Raw genomic sequence first — 18346 nt, forward strand, 5'->3', positions numbered from 1 at the left:
CTGCCTCCACTTTCGTCTGGTTTCTACCGCCCGTCTTCATGTCTTTAAACCTTGCTCTATTTTATTCAACATTTAAACTATACTGCAAAAGATTTATCATGAGAGCCGGCTTTGAAACTTGTGCTGATCTTTCTTACCTATGGCAAGCAGCTCTGAGTCCTACACTGAGTAGAAAGGCCTGAAACCAAACCAGAGTGAATCAATCAAAGATTCTGAAGGTAGTTGAGAGAAGTGGCACTGTAGCTAATCGTATCATTACTTGTCAAATCTTTACTTGGAGGACAAATGTGACTGCCCAGGGCAGAACTATGCCTGTGCAAATATTCTGTGGTGAGCAATCTTTCCGACAGAAAGCAATTGTTGTGGAGCTATTTTAGTTTGTACATTAACTAGCTTGCACTGTTCATTAACAGCTGGAAGTGATGTGCTGGTTTTTTTTTTTATACAGGTTTGCTCAGATCTTGTTTCAATTTCTGCTATCTGCAAAAGGCACGTTTATTTCTTGCATTCGTGAACTTGCTGCCCCACCTTTTAATCTGCCCATCTAGCACAGCACCCTGTAACACCACAGACCAAGCGGCCTCTGGCCCATCACATGTTTTTAACCCCAACAGAGATTAATCTGTTGCAGCAGACACAGGTCTCGGGCACTTGAAAGTTCATGAAGCGTAATGCGATATATTCCTTAACAATATCAAGGTTTTCTTTTTACCGTACGATCCTGCTGATTTTACAGGAGAACTGAGCATAATTTATTAGCAAACATTATACAACTTTCATGCCTATGCCTGAGACCAAACAGCGAATAAGATGGGCTTTTCTGGCACAGTCACTGTTAGTTTTTGAAGCAGTAAGACCTAAGTATTCCTTCACATTCTTGCCCTCTGTCTGTTTCATGGTGATCTGTCCCTCTTGGCTCTCTCCCCCCCCCGGACTCTTGTCCCTCCAGCCAGTCCTTCAGGGCCCTCTCTTGAACAAGATGAAATGGGCATGAAGTGGCTGGTGAGCAGAAAAAGGCCACATAAAGGTGAAATGTGCATCTGTCTTCCAGCATAGTGCAGTTGTAAATACAGACCAAAGCCACCACGCTGAACTTGAGCTACAGCACATGCTTACAATACCTAGAGCGGAGTTTCTCAACCTTGACCACTTTGAGATGTGTGGACTTCAACTCCCAGAATTCCCCAGCCAGCCATGCTGGGAGTTGAAGCCCACACATCTCAAAGTTGCCGAGGCTGAGAAACTCCGCTCTAGAGGTTCTTCTAAGTTCTTAAGATGACTCAAAAGAAGGAAAACTTAAAATCCAGCCAACGCTAAAAGTATACATAATCTCTAAGGAGAGAGTGGTAAAAAAAGTTTTAACATTAAGAACAGGGTTACCAGGTAGCTGCTAGATACAATCAATTCATCAGCATGCTGGCTTTGGCTTGGCAATTGCTGTTCTTGAATACCAGGGAGGTGCTCATTTTAACCTACACAGCCCTCCAGTAAGAGATTTCCAGTATCTTAGAAACTGTCTCCACGTGGCAAATAAAAATGGCAAAGGCGGGAATGGGACTGCTTCCTAACCATAATTCTCTTTGGGGTATGAAAGCTTAAAACATCTTTTAGTAGCTAGTATGTAATTGAAACTATGTGATGCATTAAAATGCTTTAAGGCAGTAATTATGTGCCATCGAGTTCTTTTCGACTCCTGGCGACCATATAGATAATTTTCTCCATGAAATGGCATTAATACAGCTTTTAAAAAATGCAAATGGATATGGTATGACAAGCTAAACCAGGCAAACCCAACGGACCCCCCCCCCTTCTTGAAGCAAAGAGATTTTCTCTTTTTCCCTTCCACTTCCCATCCTCAATGCCTTGAACACAATCTGCTTTTAACTTTGGATCTGGCACTTGTCAGTCTCAAAGACGACTGCAAGGCTGAAATCCACCTAGAAACACAGAACCACTTGCCAAGTGTTTAATATGCTGCCCAGGTAGCAGAAAACTGAAGACTTTTTTCAGGTCAGTAGATTTAAATTTGAAGCATTGTGTCACTAAAACTGGATGGCGTGGTATTCAAGGATGTGTGCCTTCTGACCCTCAAGGCAAGAACCTTGTGGCACTATAAAGACTAACACCTTTCCAATGTGAAAAATTTCAGCCTTGGTTCGTCTCCGTGACGGCCTTCACATTCTTCCAGTCTGTGCTGCACAGAAGCCTCTCCTCGCTATTAGAAACGGTTGCAGGTAAGCACAGAAGTAACGCGAAGCACCATGTGGCAGCTTCACTCTGAGTTAAAAGCAGGAGGCAACACTGCTTTTTAATGAATTTGGAAGGGTTGCTTCACTCAAAAGACTGAAACACCCCTTAGCGGCTTTGCAGAGCCCTGCTTAATATATTTCTGACCACAAAGGCTTATGGCTGTGTAGAAGGTGCTCCTCAGTCCCAATTCTATTGCCGATCAGCAACCAACTCCCAGATCGCCTCTTCCTCTTTACACGACATACGTGTGTACGCAAGAATTTCTTTCATAAAATGTTCCTGACATACCACTAATTTTAAACCTGGGAATCAATTTTGAGGCAGGGAGCTGCTAACAACTGCGTACGTGTTAAGTATTAACAGTTAAATAATTAAATGTGTGTTCAAATTTCACCCCCTATCCACTTTTGAGATCTGTTTATGGGTCTCAGCCTCTTTGTGGCGCAACTGCAAAGACAGGTGCAACTTCTATTCCAGTAAGAGTTGCATATCCCTGACCTTTGCAAAATAAACGTACCAGCATTAAGTGTGGCCGTGCTGTTTTCATGCCATAAACTAAAACAGGGTTATGCAATTTCTCCTGCTCAGTCTTCCCTGATTCGAACCACTTTTTGTAACGTTTTATTCTGTTCTTGTCTCAGAAGCTTATCTGTATTGTTATGCATCAGAAAGGAATTAATTAATTGTGGAGTCAAGATTTTCTCTCTCTCTCTCAAGGTCCAGCACAGCTTACTTCATCTCGGGATGAATATTTTGATACAGCTTTGCGTTATCTTGCAAGTTCTGCTACTTCAGAAATCCACGGGGAACTAGGAGCAAGACTGATGCAACTGTTCTACAGAAGTAGCGTGCAGCCAAAAACTTACCATAATATAAAAATTAGAGTCTGCTTAAACAGGAGTTGACCAAATCAAGCTATTTGCTATTCAAACATGTATTTCTTCAAACAATATTAACACATTTGCTCCACGTTCTTTCCAGATCTTAAGATCTATAGCTCAGTATTTTCAAAATGTACAGAACTTGCAAGAACAGATTTTTTTTAAAAAAAGCAATGATCAATGGTACCTTAAAAATACCTAGAATATCAAACTATCTCCAGTCTGTTGCTGCATTTATAAGAATTCCTCCTGAAAATTAGTTTTCTTTTCACAAAACTGCAGGTACTGAAACTGAAGGAATTAAGAAATACTATGAATGAAAATAACCAATTTTCATCAGAAATCAGTTTCTTCATGTAGATTTCAAGTCTCTAACATTTTCATGCTAACAGTCCAAAATATATATAGGGGTGTACTCTGACCAGCAGGAAGCTACAGTGACAAAATAATAAAAATAAAAATGCATAATGGCTGCCAAAACAAAGGCTTTGGGAAACGGATACGTCCCCATTTTAGGAGATTATGCATTGCATGTTTCCAGTGCAAAGTCTTCAGTGTGTAAGTGGAAGTGGTTAAGAAGGAAAGGCCAGAGAAATTAACCAGAGAAAGGAATCAAGAAGGCCTTTCCAACAGTCTTGGCTGGAGATAAATTAATGGGTAACTCAGCTTTCACCACCAACTTTCATTACCGCTAAAAGAAAGCATCCCGCAACTATGAGGCTGTGCAGCAATTTAACACGCTCCCCTCTGGGGTCATTATGGTGACAGGATGAGGCTGGGCTTCTGGCTGGGGTGGGGTGGGGTGGAGCTTGGTTTGAGCTGGCTTTCTTCTGGCACTGGATGGAATGGATCAGAGGCAAATCCGCGAGAGACAGTTCTCCCTGTGTCATGAAATGTGAGCAATCTGTCGGACGCGGGTCTGTATTTCTTGCCGACACAAAGGGCAGGTTTCTAATTGCAAGGCACACTCCATGCACAGATCACTGAAAAGGCAAGGACACAAGGTCGGTTACTAAGGCAGCTTCTTCCTGAGGAGCAACAAGCAAACTTTAAGTGTAAAACAGTGCAAAATACACCCATGGCTATTGTGGCTTTGGCACAGGAACATCTATACGGAAATACTTGGAATAGACCAGGGAACATACTGCATTCTGGGGCAAGAATTTACTACGTGGATGTGGGAATGCACAGATTTTAAGCAAGCAAAATCCATTTTCTCTTAGCAGAACTAGTCCAGAGATACTTGAGAATGATGGGATAGAGCAGGGTTTCTCCACAAGGGTTTCGTGGCACCCTAGGGTTCCATGAGAGGCCACTAGAGGTTCCCTGGGAGATCACGATTTATTTAAAAAATTGTTTCAAATTCGGGTAACTTCACGTTAAAGAGGTACATTTCGTCCTTTATTTTTAGTTTAAGAACTCTGTTAATGCATACGTACAGGTCCACACCTGAAACAAATAATTTTGTAAGTTCTGGCCTATATTTGAGCCTGAATGTGCAGGGGTTCCCCGAGGCCTGGAAAATATTTCAAGGGTTCCTCCAGGGTCAAAAGGTGGAGAAAGGCTGGGATAGAGCCCTGAGGGAAGAGAATGAATTGGGTCTCTTCAGACTGCAGGCAGGGAGTCACCCACACAATTTCCTCCAGAAAACCAGAACAGCACCCAAAAGGTCGGTCGACAGCTTCCAAGACTTTAACAGGGAAAGCAGTATACAAAAACCACCTTCCTCTCTTGCACCCTGAAGCGGCACATCAGCAAGATGGCAACTGGAGTGTTGTGATGCAAGACCCTGCCACTGATGCGCAGGAAAGAGGCGGGGTTTGCAACATGATGCTCTGTCTACCCCTTTGTTGGTTTGGACCCACACCGAATGTTGCCAGTGGCTGTGTATCTAGACCAGGCCTGCACTGCGTGTGTTCGCTGTACCAAGGCAATGGATATGGGGGAAATTACTAGAAATATCTACCAAAAGTCACTGTTTCTTGAAGTACCTGTGTCCACATGGCCTGAGTTCTGTGTCAGCTATTTCATCACAGCAAAGTGTACAGCAATTTTCCCGTATGCTCACTTGCTTTAACAAGGCCAGGCGTCTGTGTCTGAAGATTAAATAGGAGGAGGTGAAACATACACACATAACTGACAATATATCAAGGCATCACATTCACACCGATTTAAGCAACACATTAACTCCTCACCCAAGGAAAACAATCATTTAACGTCTGTAAAGATGCAGGGCACAAAAGTATATCCGAGCCTTTCAGATTCACACGTTACCTCGGTAAAATTATCTTCTCTTCTGCTGTCAGGAACGCATAATCATTAAAGGTGTTAAATTTTGCAGATGGGGGATATTTGAAAGGCTTTGCTCCGAAGTTGAACTCACACTGTTGATAGGACATGAAACTAGCTGCAGCAAAGAAGCCAGAGCTGTGCAATAAAGGAAGAAAAAAATCAGTGCAACAATACAAGCTGCCCAGTACCCTTAATTCTTCTGAGACTGGGAAATACCCGTGATTTTTAAAGTCAGCCACCGACTGTGGGTCTTTAGTGGCTCTCCAAAAACTGGACTACCACCTTTATCACCCCCAATACTCTCTTCAACCTGTGGGAAGTCACATCAGAGGAGTGGCATTCACAGCCTTGACCTGACCTTTGCTCCTGAAGGCAGCCGTGACATCTGTGGCTAGGAGTGATTGCTATCAGCGTGGGTCGACAGGCACTCACATGCTCTACATGGAGCTGCCTTTGGAAACTATGAAAATGCTGTGTGGCTTCGAAGCCACATCACTAACTGGGACAGAGCAGTAAGATTGCAGCTCTTCAGACTAAGCTGGTTGCATTTATTCCCAGCCCATTTCTACACAAAGTAAAAGCGGTGCTTTTAGAGTCCTTAGACTTAGAATCTAGGCAGCTAAAGGGCTTTCCCTACATGTTTATCTACTAAAATCTTCTGTAGGCATTCCTATCAGTGGGGGCAGACCAGGCAATGTTTGGGGAACGGGGGCCTTCTCAGTGGTGGCACTCTATTTATTAATCTATCTGGTACCTACGTTGCTTTCCTTTGAATAAGGGCAAAACTGTTTCTATATGCCTAGGCCTTTGACACTTAACTTTAGGTCCTGCTCATTATTTCAGTTTGATTCTTAGACATCTACCTTTCTCATTTTTCCTTCTATTAGTATTAATAGTATTTTGTATCTTTCTCAATGTTTCCTTCTGTATCAAACTGCTGAATTTTCACCTGAAGAACAGCATGCACACCTCTACAACAACGTACAAGACATTAACAGAGTCCCCGCCTTCAGTGAGCCTGGCACATCATTTGTGGGGCTTGGTGAAAATGTGGGTCACTTTGAGCAGCTGCGTCTCCCTTTCTTAGCTGCAGGGACCGGAAATTCAAAATTGCTACATCCTGTTAAGCTAGAAGCCTTGAGATGTGCTTTGAGAAAACTCAAGAGGAGCAGAAAAACAGACCCAGAAAACATAAAACAAGCATCTCTCAGGGAATACAGGCTGGCAGAGGAAGGGAAGGAAGAATATAGGACGTGGGTCAGCTGTACTTGAAAAGGGAGGGAAAGAACTATTTTAAAAGAAAGGGGACCAAGGCAAAGCCGTGCCAGTGCTCACATCTAACCCCATCCCAGGATTTTTAAAACCATGATTTATTGCACAAGCCACAGTGGCTTAACACTGTATTAAATCAAAATGGGTGGATCTACCCATCGTGCTTAGTAAAAACACAAGCCAACAAATCCTCATTATGGCTTAACATTTTGTATGAATCAGACCAATCTGTGTACACAGCTGAGCTCTCTCGGGTACATAAAATCTTCGTGCTTCTCAAGGCTGGTACAAGGTCAAGTCTTATTTCACTAAATATTTATTACTAATTCTGCAAAGACGGACGTCTATTGCAAAAGAAGAATGTACTTACACAGCAGACGAAAACACTTGCTTCTCAGCAGGAAGCTGGTTCCCATTTAAATAAAAAATCATTTTCTTCTCTTGCAGGTCCAGTAAAAATCCTATAGTGTCACCTTAGTTAACACAAGAAAAAAAGTTACTGAAACACAGACATCACCAAGATGTGTCTTGCGAAAGAGGAACTGGGAGCTCAATTTATTTGACAGCCGCTGAAAGGCCCCCAAATCCATTTCAGTTCAGCTATGTTTGCGCTGCCCTTAACACTCGGTCCACACTACACAATTGGTTTACAAAAATCGATGGTCTTGTTTCCATGCTACCCACTTCTGGGTTGTTTCTAACTCTATTTATTGCAAATCTTTTAATAAATATTCATATGCCTGGAGAACAGATAAACTGCTCTCTACATTTAAAAAAAAAATCCGTTCAATCATGTCCGATTCTTGGAGACTACCTGGACAAGTCCCTGCAGTTTTCTTGGCAAGGTTCTTCAGAAGTGGTTTGCCATTGCCTCCTTCCCAGGGCTGAGAGAGAGAGACTGGCCCATGGTCACCCAGCTGGCTTTGGGCCCAAGGCAGGACTAGAACTCACGGTCTCCCAGTTTCTAGCCTGATGCCTTTAACCACGACACCAAACTGGCTCTACAAATTATGCTTTTGCAAATCAAGAGCCAGTTGCAAACAGGGACACTGTCTTGGAATAAATCCTATCTTCTTCCTTTTAGCAGCTTTAACCATATTTATTCCATCTAATCAAAACCAAGCAAGATTACCAATACCAGGTGCTATCTCAACCAAGATCTGTAAGCTTGCTTCAAACCCTGGTTAAGATGCAAAGCCAAATTAGGACCAGAACTGACATCAGTTACTCTAAACTGTTGCTAAAGTGGCACAAGAGGGGGAGGGGTAAAATTCATATATGAGAGAGAAAAAGAAAGAACCCATTTCTGAGGCTGGCCCCTGATTTGCCAACCATGATTTACTAGCAGCATTAAATTGTCATCAGGAGCATTTGAGCACATTAAAAAAGGGATTTAGAAAGTTACAGAGTTTGACTCCAAGAACATTCTTTCTTTTTAAAGCCAAACTATTTGCAACGTGTAATATGGAGTGATGCTGCAAAAATTCCACCCAATATGGAACTTTGATTCAACATATTAATGGAAATATGGTTCTTGTAAATGTGATGTTCGTCAAATGCAGCAGTCATAAATGAATGTCTGAAAAATTCAGGCTTGCTGCAAAACCCACTGCTGTCTTTACCACATGCAGTCTATTGATTTTATTATTTATTTTGCCTACCAAACATTAGCTTACTAATTAGCTACAGCATCTGCAATTTGCTGTTTTCATGGAGGAAGGCTTCCTGAACTCTCAAGATCACTGTGGAAGCATTGAATCAATAATGCACACAGGAAACAAGTGCACAGCCATCCCCATAAAAAATTACCAGGGAGCAAGACTCCTCCAGCTGTAGGTATCTTGCTCCATTGTTCAAAAATCTATTTCAGCAATGACATTTTTCTTCCGTTTTTATGTCTGTCTGTTAGAATCACAAACAGGAAGTGGCTGCTGAGCCCAACTCCTTTGCTCAATGCAGCAATGCAAATTTAAGCATTCCTGAAAAATGGTTGTCCACCTTCTGCTGGAACACCTCGAGCAAAAGGGGGCCAGCTACTTGCAATTTTCTCCCATGGTTGACCTGTTCTCACTGGTAAGGAGGTTTTGCTAGCATTCAACAGGAATTAGATAATTATGCCATGCTCCACATTCTGGGATAACAGAAAATGAGTAATGGACGTCTGGGGTGTGACACAACTCCAGCAAAAGAAAGCAAGTGGGACAATATAATACCTTCCTTCCAGCATGGGTGGGAATGTGGTTTACTTCTGGCATTATACCAGATCAGCTGCCGGCAGCCGTCGTAAGCACAGGAGTATTCATCGTCCCCAATACCATAACCTTCCTTCAGGAAACACAGAATACAGCATTTCATTTTCTTGAAAACTCTGTTCTTTAAAGCAAATGTTAACAACTGTTCTGCATTACCGTAGGCCTCTAAGGAGCTTAATACATTCCTTTCTAGCACATGGGAGCCCCAGTTAGTGTCAAGCAGGGAGTTTCAAACTTTTGCAGGCTAAGGGACCTGTTCATTAAAAAAAAACAAAAAACCCTGGAACTTCTGATCAAGCGGTAAACCTCTAGGGATAGAAAACTGGCTGCATCTCAGTGAACTTTTTTCTCTAATCCTTACTCTCATTAAATTGCATCAAATTTTTGCAGACCCTAGGTTTCTGTGTAGAGGATTGCAGAGGTAACTGACAAAGAAACTGTTAGCAGAAGCATTAAGAGATAATGTATGTATTGGTATGTATGTATGTAATTTTTACCCCGCCTTTATTATTTTTATAAATAACTCAGGGTGGCGAACATACCTAATGCTCCTTCCTCCTCCTATTTTCCCCACAACAACCCTGTGAGGCGGGTTGTGCTGAGAGCACGCGACTGGCCCAAGGGCACCTGGCTGGCTTTCATACCTAAGGCAGGACTAGAACTCTCACACCACGCCTGATTGGCTCTTGGGCTGAGAGTGCGCAACTGGCCCAAGGTCACCCAGCGGGCTTTCGTGCCTAAGGCGGGACTAGAACTCCCCGTCTCCTGGTTCCTAGCCCAGCACCTTCACCACTAGACCAAACTGGCTCCTAATGAAGGAGAAACAAGAGTTCAGTCCTGGGAAAGGAGGAAGTGTGAGAAAGAGACTCAAAATGACCCCACCTTGATTCTCTTTGGTATAAGGTGGGGGGGCAGAGGCAAACTCTGGCAGGCTTTCAAGATTCTGTTACTACACCCAACAGCAGCAGAGTTCCAGCAATTCTCATGCTGTCTGTTTCCTGACCTGGCCTATCTTGAAGTGCTGAGAGTTTGACAAGAATTCGGATCTGAGTACCTGTTTGACCATGCTGGACATAGAGCGTTGAGAGTAACTTTATGAACCCTTTAGAACAGGGTTCCTCAACTGTGGCAACTTTAAGATGTGTGGACTTTAACTCCCAGAATTCCCCAGCCAGCCATGCTGGCTGGGGAATTCTGGGAGTTGAAGTCCACACATCTTAAAGTTGCCACGGTTGAAGAGCCCTGCTTGAGAACTCTGAGCAGTCCTGCATTCCGGTGCCCTACAATGTGATCAGAGCTTCATCTAGTCCTTCCAGTGAAAAGATTCCAGTTAGTCAGACAACATCTCAAACAACGCACTGCGTCATGCCTTTATGGAACACACAGAGCTGACACTCACTGTCTTTGCTAGAAAAAGTGCACCAATCAATAATCAGCTCTCTTGAGTCAGAGGTTCCAATCAATAAGACGACAATCAAAAGTAGTCCGAGAGGGCCCTCTCCTATGAAACACCCCCCCCCCCGGAGTCTGTTGTTTATAATTCAGGTTTGCAGAAGTGAATCATGTCCCAACCAAAAATGATGTTTGCAGACCTCAGGAGGAGGACTCTGGGTGCCCAATGAGGCTGGAAAGGGCTCCAAACGGCTGCCAGGAGATAGTGGATAGTGTACAAATGGAAAGAATGTGGCATCCCTGCCACTTGTTTCAAGAGCGGAACCTGCTGTCCTCCAGAAAGCACGCTGCACACTCAGATGGAATATTACTGGAATAACGCTCTGTAGAGGGATGAGTGGATTTTTCTGGCCCTAGTGGGAGACATGATTATTTGAAGAGGAAGGATCACGGCATTCCAGTATAAGCAGCTTATCCCAAGCGTGAAGCAGGGTGGTGGGAGCACCGCGGCTTGGGCTTCTTTGCCGCCTCAGGACCCAAATGGCTTGCCGTCATTGAAAGAAAAATGGATTCTGGCTTGTGCCACCCAATTCTACAGAAGAACGCCAGGGCATCCGCCTGTGGGCTGAAACGTAAACAAACGTGGCTCATGCAGCTTGAGAACCATCTTCAACGTACAGGTAATTCTACAAGAGAATGGTCGAAGGGGAAGAAACGTCACGTTTTCCAACATCTCCACCCCGGTTTAAATGCTGTGGCATGATTCGAAGCGAGCAGGTCCTGCAGGACAGCCCTAACACATCAGGGAGTCGAACCAGCTCTGTAATGAGGAAGGGGCCAAAGTTCCTCCAAGCCATTACATGGGGTTGATCCACAGGCACAGAAAAGTTTGCTTGACGTCAGTGCTGCTAAAAGAAGCGCCATGGGTTACTACACCTAGAACTTCACCTCCTTTCCCCAGTGAAGGACGGGGAATGGTGGTTCAGGTGCCTCAATAGTGACATGTCACGGCACACTATTTTACGTGTTGTTTATTTAACCCGAAGCTCTGTCTCTTAAGAGGACTAAGATGAAGCTCAGATCATGCTGTAGGTCATAGTCCTGCAGGTTTATGGATAGTTCTGAAAGGTCCACAGATTTTCTCCCCTCCCAGTGGACTTGCAATGACTTCCTGCTTTTACTGCACTGTACCGCAGATTCTCCTGGCTATTAGCCAAATGACTTAATTGTGTAGGCAGAGCATGGCATGCCCTTTACATTCTTAAGAAGAGGTGAAATTAGTTTAAATATTGTTGTTAAACAAAAAAGGATTGGAAAAACCCTTGAAGTGGATAAGCTGCCTGGATCAGATTCAGAGAATGATGGCACTGTAGTTTCTACCATTCTCTCATTGAGCGAGGCTCCCCTGTGGTGTGATCTGAGGCAACTTATGTACAAGGATGGAGTTCCATAACCAAAGATCAGGATTTCCACTTTTTGTTTGGTTCTTTGACCTCTTCCCTGAGTTTTATTTTCATTTCAGCCCAGCCTCTCTTGCTTTTTCATCTCTTAAATGTTTTATATTTTGAATTCCATTTAATTCCCTCAGTATAGATCCAAACAACACAATAAATAGAAGTAATTTCTGACCTGCATTAAAAACAAATATATCAGCAACATTAAGAAGAAAGGATCTCTTTTACTGAATATCATTCCTCTATGGCCTTTCATTGCTATCTATCCTGAATTTCAATACCCTCAGTGTCTATACTGTACAGTAATTCTTGCCATCATTCTCTGAATCTGATCCAGGCAGCTTATCCACTTCAAGGGTTTTTCCAATCCTTTTTTATTTAACAATATTTAAACTAATTGCACCTCTTCTTAAGAATTTAAAGGGCATGCCATGCTCTTTATAATTAAATTATTTGGCTAATAGTCAGGAGAATCTGCAGTACGACACAGACCTCAGTTTTCTGATCTAATTGAGTGAAATTTCCTCAAGGGTTTCCCTACTTATTCTAAGGGTCAAAGCATAAAAGGAGTGGTCTAGAAGTCATTAAGGTATTTGTCAGAAGGAGTTGTAAGAGAAAATATGGCTAAACAAAACCATTTCACTACAAAGCCTTATGTTCCCAGCCTTAACTATTATCACAATTCTGCATAATACAATCAAACTCTGTCCCTTCTCCAGGTTGCTGGGAGGATGCTCTCATGAATCTGTTTTCCAAGAGCAACCCTGTAAAGAAGTGATGGGCAACAAGTCCACTCACTCCACTGCCCATTAGTCACCACCAGCAGAGCTACAATAGGCAATTATTGGAGTACAACTAGAGTGAAAGAATCATGTCTTGATCACCCTTGCTGCAAAGTAAAGATTAAGTTGAGACAAACTGAAAAGGTCAAGGGTTAGGGTTAGGAAGATCACTTGGCTTCTACAAACACCCCAGTACAGCAAAATCCAGGGAAATACTGCTAGGGCAGAAGGCTCAGCAAACATGCCACAGAGAATACAATGTTCTATCCATCTCCCAGTTGCTTCGAAGTCAAACTTTTAGGGGTGGGGTGAAGAAGTGAGAGGGCAGGAAAAATTGTCTGGTGCCCGTTCAGTATGGTGAAACTAGCCCTTACATGATTGAGAAACTTGCTGTCTTTAGTAGCCCATCCTATCTGCATCACTCCAGAAGTAATGACTGTGACTTCATAATACCAAGCTCCAGAATCGACACAGAAGGTACATCGGACACTTTCAAAAGATGAAGCATCGCATCGGGCCTAGCAAACAAAAGAGTGAAAAATAAGCACGTGAGGTCCATGTGCAAACTTGGCACAACAGGGAGTACAGAAGGGTACATTAAAGTGCTCAGCTGCCCAACCTGTTAACCCCATATTTGTTTGGGAGTACAACTCTCATAATCCCCAACCAGCACAGTCAGCAGGCTGGCTAGGAATCCAGGGTGCTATACTTTTATGCACCTTGAGGCCTGGGGCTGGAAAGGGCAGCACTGAATTATGGCAGATCTCTAAACATCTGACACTGAAAACAGGAGGGATGAAGACGTGCAAGGAATATCCAGGAGACTTGTACAGTTAGTCCTCACTTAACGACTGCCCTGTTTAGTGACTGTGTGAAGTTACAATGGCACTGAAAAAGCAACTTTATGACTACTCCTCACATGACCTTCGCAGTGTCACCACTGTCACATGATTTGAGATTTGGGTGCTTCACAACCAGTGGGTGCTTATGACTGTCACAGCATTCCCCTGGCCACGTGATTGCTATTTGTATGTTTCACAGTTGGCTTCCAACAGAGTCAACGGAGAAGCAGGCAGTAAAACTGCGGCCACGTGACGTCTCACTTGACTGCTGCGGAAGGTCGTAAGTCCTTTGCAGCCTCATGTCTCACTTAGAGATGGAGTTGCCAGTCCCAAATGTGGTCGTTAAGTGAGAACTACCTGTATCTGAAAAACTGCCATGTTCAATTTTAACAGAAACAGCTGGCAATTTCTAGAGTGGACACTGGGTTTTAACGTGTCTGTGGGGTGTGTGTGCGCGCGCACGCTATTATCTACTGCTCCCTAGGAATCAGATGTCAGAGTCTACGAAATGCTGCGCAGGAGGGCTTAATTTCTCACATTTATATCCTACATATTTATCTGAAAATAAGAAAAGTGTGAGTACCAGGGGACATTGTGTGGTACAGAGAAAATGGACAGAACTCCTCCCTCTCATACTAGAACTTGGCCATAGGACTGTCAGTGGTTTGGATTGCTGCCACACAATTCCAGAAAAAGACACAGCTGCTTTCAAGAGCAGCAGGCAGGAGCTATGTTAGGGCCCCACATGCTCCAAACTGCTTTTCTGGAATCAAATCCAAAGCTTGGCACAGCCCTGCACGGGGTTGTCAAGTATAGCTGTATGATAGGAAATTCAGGATCCCACAAAAAAGGTTATCATTCATCACGTGCTACTCTAAGATGCGGCGGCCTGCTCAGACAGAATTAAGAGATTTAAATGAAAAAAAAAATCAAATTATGGGGCATAAAACTATCAATGTCAGCGAGGCATGATCTATACTTTGCCACAGTGGAGAACAGATGTAGGACAGAGTTGAATTGCTGGGTTCTTGTTGCTCTGAGATGTCGCGTCTCTTCCTGCAGACCTTTCATTACCAGTGCACTGATGATGTCACCTAGCCTGGCAATGAAAAGTCTGCGAGAAGAGAAGCACGCTGAGAGACAGCCCTGACTGGTCCCCAGGATCAGAGGAAATAAGCCTCTCACTGCTGTTTGCTGCCACACTTGTGGAGTTCACTTATCAGACGTTATTTATTTCCCCTGTTAAGGTGCGTATGCCACCTTTTCTCTAGGAGCTCAACGCAGGATACGTAACTTCCTCCTCCAGTTTTTCCTTATAACCATCACAGGTTGAGACTAGAGTTAGTGCTTGGCTGAGAGTGGATTTGGACTAGGATCAGGGAAACTTGGGTTCAGGACCATCAGCATTACACTACAGGTCATCCTTGAATTATAACCGTTTGTTTAATGTCATACTACACCCATCGTCATGTGACTGCAATCTGGGCGCTTGGCAACTGGCTCACATTTATGACTGGTTGCAGCATCCTGCGGCCATTTGATTGTGATTTGTGACCTTTTTCGCTGGTTTCCGGCAAAAAACGGCAAAAAAAGTCCACTGGGGAAACTGGACTCACTTAATGACCGTGGTGATTCCCTTAACGACTGTCATAAAAATGGTCGTAAAAGTGGGTCCGGTCATGTGGTGACTCAACTTATGACCACAACAATTCGCAACAGAAATTCCTGTCCCAATTGTGGCTGTAAGTCGAGGACTACCTGTATACTCTCTGACTTTTGGGGAAACAAACTCCCGAACAGGAGTTTGGTTTGACCCAGTGATCTATATGTTGTATTCGGAATGCAAGCCTTCAGTCAATTGTTAAACAATGAGAAGAAATCCTGACTTGTCTCATCTAAAACAACATGGTGGGTTTGATGGGACAGGACTTCACCGAAGTCTTTCATCACTATATGCATACTGTACATCTCCAAGCACTTATTAATAAGGAAGGCCCGTCTCTCTCAAGCTAAGATTCATGTGGCGAGACATTCGGGAAAGGATGATGTATTGTTTTGTGCCTCCATAGAGCTACAGATCTTACTACACGTGCCTTTATAGTTCACACTTTCCTCCATTAAAGAAATCTTATTTTTAAAAAAATGCTGTTTGAGTTAGAAGCAAAGTTATTAAAACATACACTATGAAAGCAGTATGTCTTTTAGTTCAAAGAAACTCACTCCCAGATAGATTTACAGCTAGACTTCCTTACTATTCAGGGGAAGAGAGAGTACATAACAGGATTTCATAATTAATACACACACACACACACAAAGCTACCTCCAACCCATGCGGCGAGATCTTCAGATATTCACTGACATCGTTACTATTCAGCATGGCCTTAATATTGGTCAAGTCAACTTTCTCATATGTAAACTGTCTACCTTCTTTCAAAACTGCAGAAAAAAAGAGAAAAGGTTATAAAGGCTGCTACAGCAATGTAGATATTTAGAAACGCTGAGCTAGCAAACCGAATTCAGCTGCCCAAATCTAGCCATTTAAGAATGAGTCAAATAGATATCGGGTTCTTTCTGGTCAGGAGCTGGAGTCAGCTCCTACCCCTCCAAACGACAGGCATTCAGAGACTGAATTCTTTAGAATTTGGGCTTAACAGGAACGAGCGCTTGCCTTCTCCTGCCAGTGAGAGCAATTGAGCAAGGCATAACTGTTCCGTTTGTGGTTGGTTTAGCATTATGTGCAAATGGGAATCCCTGGCTGGCTTTTCTTTTAACGAACTGGAGTCATTAGCTTGCCTTACAATTCTTGCATGTCAAAAGAAGAACCAACCAGGGACTGTGATTTCTGTGCGTCTCTAACCAAGCTGAGGGAGGATCCATTCTCACCCCCACCAGAAGGAGCCTGCAAGCAGCAGACAATAATATACATGCTTATCCCCCCAAATGCAACTATATATTGAATTTAAGAGTGACAGCTCTGGGTATAAACATTGGCCAGGGATGCTGTAGCTGATATTTCTCCAGGAGGCTTAGCATTCCTATTAAACTAGAGACAGGCTATAAAAAACCAGTGGATTTTTGCTCCTAGCAAGAAAGTATACACATTCAATTAATACTAGATACATTTAGGTGGTGGCAAGACATTGCTCTTAATTCACCAATTAAGAAATTCAATGTAAATGGATTCTTGTGAGTGAAGGACTTCATCTTCTGAATGTTGATACAGTATTTGCTTTAGAAATGAATTAGATTATCTAATACCATCTGCATTCTAAGCAGGGCAATTAACATTGATGTCATGTTGTATACTTTCCCCTCTTGAGCTGGGTCTCAAATTAGTTTGCCTTTTTTTGCTGACACCACTCAATCCACCAAAGAAAAGCCTAGAGGATCTAGCTCACAGGCTAAACAAAGAGTTTAGAATCTCCAGTTAAAACATCTCCAGTCGGAAAACTCAACTATTTACCAGTCAAAATGGACAAATCCATGGCTACATTTCATTCACACACTTGATTATCATAGTGTAAATTTTATCTTCCATTTCTCTTCGAATTACCATCAGCAGAGAGCTGAATCTACAGCTAAATGCCAGTACAGGTACTAAAATAAGACATTTGCATAAATGGGAGAAACGTACTAACTTACGTGCCCCCGCATAAGAAATGGATAATCCCGATAGGATATACTGTACAACAAAACAGTCTATCCTTTCCATTCATTCATCTTCCCAATTGATATCATGCCACAATAATCACCACCATCAATAGCATATCAGGTCTCTAACCAAGAGAATATCACACATTAAGTGCAGATGCTAAAAACAATATGGATTTAAAAGAATTTAAATTCACAGTAGCAGTACATCAATGGAACTTTTGGATGAGACAGAGGAAGTGGAAAAATGAAACTGAAGAGAATTAATTTAATTGACAGAAATATTTAATGGTTTGGCTAAATGTGCATGAAGGACCAAGGGCCACTCAATGACTGCAGAGCCAGGAAGGCTGATGAAGGAGGTGATGTACTTCAGGCCTGCACTCAGGCCACACAAGGCTTGAAAAAGGTTAAAGCGATGTTCCTCAACCTTGGCAACTTTTAGCTATGTGAACTTCAACTCCCAGAATCCTCCATGACTGGCTGGGGAATTCTGGGAATTGAAGTCCACACAGCCAAGGTTGAGGAACACTGGGATAAAGACTTCAGAAACATTCTGAAAGTCAATGCAGCTCCTTTTTTTAAGTATAGTGGTAGAAAGTATTATTAGGGGAATAATACGACAAATGTAATAATTTTGGCAGAGAGGGCTATTGATTATAGGGATGAGAGATACTATTTAGTTTAAATTTTTTTCTTGTTGAAAAACTGGGGTTTTTCTTTGTTTTTAATTGGAGGAAAAAAGTGATGTGTTAGTTAGGAATTGTGATTAAGTTGAAATAGACTATGAAAATAATATTTATTATGGTTAAAACTGGAGTAAGATATTGATGTATTTTTTTATGTATATCTTTGCCGTAGAGAGTCGGAAGTCACTCCCTTGGTATCTTTTTCTATTTATTTCTGCACTTTTTAACTTTTTCTTTAGTTTTCTTTCAATCTTTTTCTATCTTTTCATGTTTTTATCTATACTTTGAAAATATAATAAAGTTGTAATAAAAAAAAGAAAGTCAGTGCAGCTCTTTCAGTGCAGGATGTCATATGCCCTCATGACTCAACTTCCACCAGCAAGTGGGGCTACTGCAGCTGATCCAAGTGAGTCTTATCTTTATAGACATGAAGATTAAAAGGTAGCTTATTTTCAGATGTCCGTGAACTCTAGACCACAGAAAGGAACAATGAAAGAAGAAGTCAATGGTAAAAGAAACATACCGCCATAGGCTTGCTTCACAAGTTTGCCAGAACAACATGGTTCTGTGTTTGCCCCCTAACCACTCC

The 18346-nt window shown here is 42.6% G+C and overlaps 1 protein-coding gene across 1 annotated transcript in view; it reads right to left on the reverse strand.

Annotated features, from left to right (window-relative positions):
- Positions 1–2964: 2964 nt before the first annotated feature.
- The window catches only part of RSPRY1 (ring finger and SPRY domain containing 1), a 38678-nt gene continuing 23296 nt past the window's right edge, over positions 2965–18346 (reverse strand). Inside the window, exons 9-15 of the mRNA XM_063312763.1 lie at positions 15738–15853; positions 12950–13093; positions 8909–9020; positions 7066–7168; positions 5406–5558; positions 5123–5227; positions 2965–4114 (exon numbers count right to left, since the gene is read on the reverse strand). Coding sequence (XP_063168833.1) covers positions 4018–4114; positions 5123–5227; positions 5406–5558; positions 7066–7168; positions 8909–9020; positions 12950–13093; positions 15738–15853 — 830 coding nt within the window. The 3' untranslated portion in view covers positions 2965–4017. The remainder of the gene's footprint in view (positions 4115–5122; positions 5228–5405; positions 5559–7065; positions 7169–8908; positions 9021–12949; positions 13094–15737; positions 15854–18346) is intronic.

The sequence above is a fragment of the Candoia aspera genome, chromosome 11, assembly GCF_035149785.1.
Source record: "Candoia aspera isolate rCanAsp1 chromosome 11, rCanAsp1.hap2, whole genome shotgun sequence".
Classification (NCBI taxonomy): domain Eukaryota; kingdom Metazoa; phylum Chordata; class Lepidosauria; order Squamata; family Boidae; genus Candoia; species Candoia aspera.